The sequence below is a fragment of the Oryzias melastigma genome, linkage group LG7, assembly GCF_002922805.2.
Source record: "Oryzias melastigma strain HK-1 linkage group LG7, ASM292280v2, whole genome shotgun sequence".
Lineage (NCBI taxonomy): Eukaryota > Metazoa > Chordata > Actinopteri > Beloniformes > Adrianichthyidae > Oryzias > Oryzias melastigma.
In genome coordinates, this window is record NC_050518.1 from 10,164,749 (window position 1) to 10,168,171 (window position 3,423).

The following is a 3,423-nucleotide window of genomic DNA, read 5'->3' on the forward strand; positions in this document are numbered from 1 at the left end:
ATAATCAAAGAATTGGGTTAAAGAAATAACCCAAGTGTTTTTAGAGTGCATGGAGTGCTGTAGCTTCATTCTCACACATTTTTCACATTTTTCTTTCAATAACACCTCAATGACCTTTTTTTCCCTCAACCTTGGAAAATGAAGCTATGAGGAAGTAATTGTGAAAAATACTTTTGCTAATACTAATCTCACTTTAATGAGTCTTTAAACGAAACATTTCTTATTTTATTAAACATTTACAAAGAATTAGTTTCTACACACACAATGGCTGAATGAGAATTTCTTCGCATTTCTTCGTGTAGGTGTGCTCTGAAGCACAGAAGTTTTACATTTAAATGTAATGACTTTTTGTTTTAGCATGACCCTTTTACAGTTATAAAACTGATGTTGTTGTGTATTTCCTAGCGCTAGCAGCTCCGCACTATCATAGCTGACCGGCGACTATTGATGATGTCACTGAGTGAGAGTAACATCTGAATTTGCAGACACTATTTTTCCAGTGATGGGCTGATCATTTTTTTCGCCTGATGCCAAGAACCAATATTTTCCCTGCAACTGTGACCAATAGCCAATATTTTCTAGTGTCAATACTTAAATGTCTACAATAACACAAAGTTTAGATTTCCTTTTTGTGTTTTTATTAGAAAGGCACAACTTTTCTGTTACACATTACACAATCACATTGTACTTGATCTTTTAACATACAGCAAGGGATCTCATAGAAACGTGTTTCACTTTGAAACTCTGAAAAACTTTTAGACCATTTAAAGAATGTAAACCATAAACTTCCCCTTACCAAGAACAACATGTATACTTATCAAAAATAAAATATACCTGATAACAGTCAAAATAATTACTGACAATGGCTGTAACCTAAGCTTCCCATAGGAAATCTGACAACAGTCTGAATTATATCAGTGGATTTTTTCCCTACTGGACCAATACTTATAAACTCAAATAATACAAATATCCGCCAATACCGATACTGACACGATATATCACCCTTCCCTAATTTTTCTATAACTCTCCACTTGGAGGGCTAAAAATAGGGGTAAGGAGGAGTAGTGGAAGAATATGGATTTGGCCAATATCTCTTGGATATGTTATTTTCAACAATTTTTCAAACTTTGCTGAATATTTGTACTTTTATGTCTCCAGAGAAACCGAGGAATCCTGTTAGGTGTGGTCGGTACAGATGTGCCCGTCTCAGAGCTTCTCAAAACTATTCCCAAACATAAGGTAATGTATCTAAATTAAAAGAAAGAAAATGGAGATATAAGTATCATCATGACAAAAGGCCCCACACAGTTGCACTTTGTGTACTTCTAGGCAAATTCATATATTTTTCATATATTTTTTGAAGCTTCGTTACAGATGCTAATCTGATGTATCTGGATTTCACTTTGGATCTATGTTCTGCGAATCTACCGCTTCAAATTTCAGCCCAACTCTTCAGTTCAGCAACTTTGTATCAAAGGCATAAGCAAACAAATCACAGTTCTCTTGAGGTCTTCTCACTTTTCTATTCCTCAAGGCAATAAATGACAGAAAAGTTCCACACCACGTATACTAATGCATTCTGAGTGTTGTTCCTGTGACATCCCCGCTGCTAATTCCAGTTGCAGATCTGAAGCTTGGTTGGGAGTCTGGCTTTGACATTTGAAAAGGTGTTATTTGTTCAGGCACGGATAAGTGAATCCTCTTATACTGAGTTTCGTCACAAAATCTCTAATTCACCCCCCCAAAAAATAACGTGATTAACCTATTTTTGCATGTCCCACTGTGACAGTCTTTTATTATTATCATTATTCTAGCTGGGGATCCACGGCTACGCCTTTGCAATCACTAATAATGGATATATCCTCACTCATCCAGATTTACGGCCACTTGTGAGTACTACATCTTATTTGTTAACTTTTCAGGATGCATATATTGTAAGTCAAATTCATCATATCAATTTGTAGTTCTCACATCAAGTAAATTACTGATTTTATTGTCAGCCTTTGGGGAAACAAAGATGAGCTTGTCAAAGAACAATTTGTGTGAATTTTGAGGGCGCTCTGTGTTGTAACATGGTTACCAGGCATGTGCATTTGAAAAGAGCATAGTCCACCCCTTTGCTGCTCTGTGAATAACCAGCGACAGAGCTTTTGAATAGCTCTGATTACCTTTCATTGTACAAATACACTGGAGACAGAGGCTGGCTGAGGAAGGCTAGGAACCTGCAGAAAGTTAGGGGAAATGCGAGGTGCTACAGCACAGCACAACTCTGAGATAAAATAGAAATATATTCAGGTAATGCTAAATAAGAGAGAATATTTAGCAATACGTGTGCAGCAAACTAGAAAATGGTTTAAAAATTATTAAACTATAAATCCCACTACATAACAGAATTGACAGAACATTTAAAATGTATATAATTATTATTTTTTTGTACTTTTTCATGAAATCCATTGGGAAATGTTGCAAAATTGAGATACAGATAGTATCATGTATGATACGTTTGGGTTATTTTGTAAGTTTTTCCTCACAATGTTGATTTAAGATGCAAAGATATTGAAAAGAGTGAAAAAAGTGAGGAAAAAGCATCTTATTTACCCACTGTCTCAAATGTGATCAACATCATGTAAATATATTATAAGTATTTAATTATCAACAAATTTACCAGACAGAAAATAGAAATTGAAAAATAAATAACAAAAGATGCGATGTTCTCACCATAAAGTATTTTTAAAGCTAGTAGAACTTTTCCCACCAAAAGTTCTTTTGAGATTTTTCTGAGGCAGCCATTTTGAAATGAGCAGGAAATGCATTTCTTCTGCCCCTAGTGGACTGATTATGCACTGCAGGGCAAAACTTGTACCAAGTTATATACAATGGGTGTTTGGGGAAAGCTTGGATCAAACTAATGAGAGTCTCAGAAATGTGTGTCAATGAACAGTTATTGGCAGCTAGCAAGAGGAGTTTTACACTCCTAAAACTTTTGTTTTCTTTTTCTTGGACTCTAAAAGTTCATTAAGTGTCAAGTCAAACATCAAACAATGAAAAATTCTACTAAAATATAGATTAACTAAGGTAATATTTGTTTGGAGCAGTGCTTAAGGTGATATTACAAGTTATGCTACTATTTAGTGTATCTTTTTATTGTAATACTTTTTTTAATAACTATGATAACAATTAATATTTGATGCTCGCCAGAAGTTACTAATACTCTATTTTAAGTTGGTCAAATTATTTCATTTTTTAATCTTATTTTTTAGAACCAAAATGACAAAAATACTTACAATTTTAAACAGATTCAAAAATGATATAATTATTGCATGTGTATTCTGTTCATATGTATACAGTATGGAGATGGCAAGAAGCGAAGGAAACCAAATTACAGCAGTGTGGATCTTTCCGAGGTGGAATGGGAGGATAAGG

The 3,423-nt window shown here is 34.3% G+C and overlaps 1 protein-coding gene across 1 annotated transcript in view; it reads left to right on the forward strand.

Annotated features, from left to right (window-relative positions):
- The window catches only part of cacna2d3a (calcium channel, voltage-dependent, alpha 2/delta subunit 3a), a gene marked incomplete in the record, with an annotated part of 125,797 nt that overhangs the window by 89,407 nt on the left and 32,967 nt on the right, over positions 1-3,423 (forward strand). Inside the window, 3 exon segments of the mRNA XM_036212745.1 lie at positions 1,159-1,239; positions 1,815-1,889; positions 3,348-3,422. Coding sequence (XP_036068638.1) covers positions 1,159-1,239; positions 1,815-1,889; positions 3,348-3,422 — 231 coding nt within the window.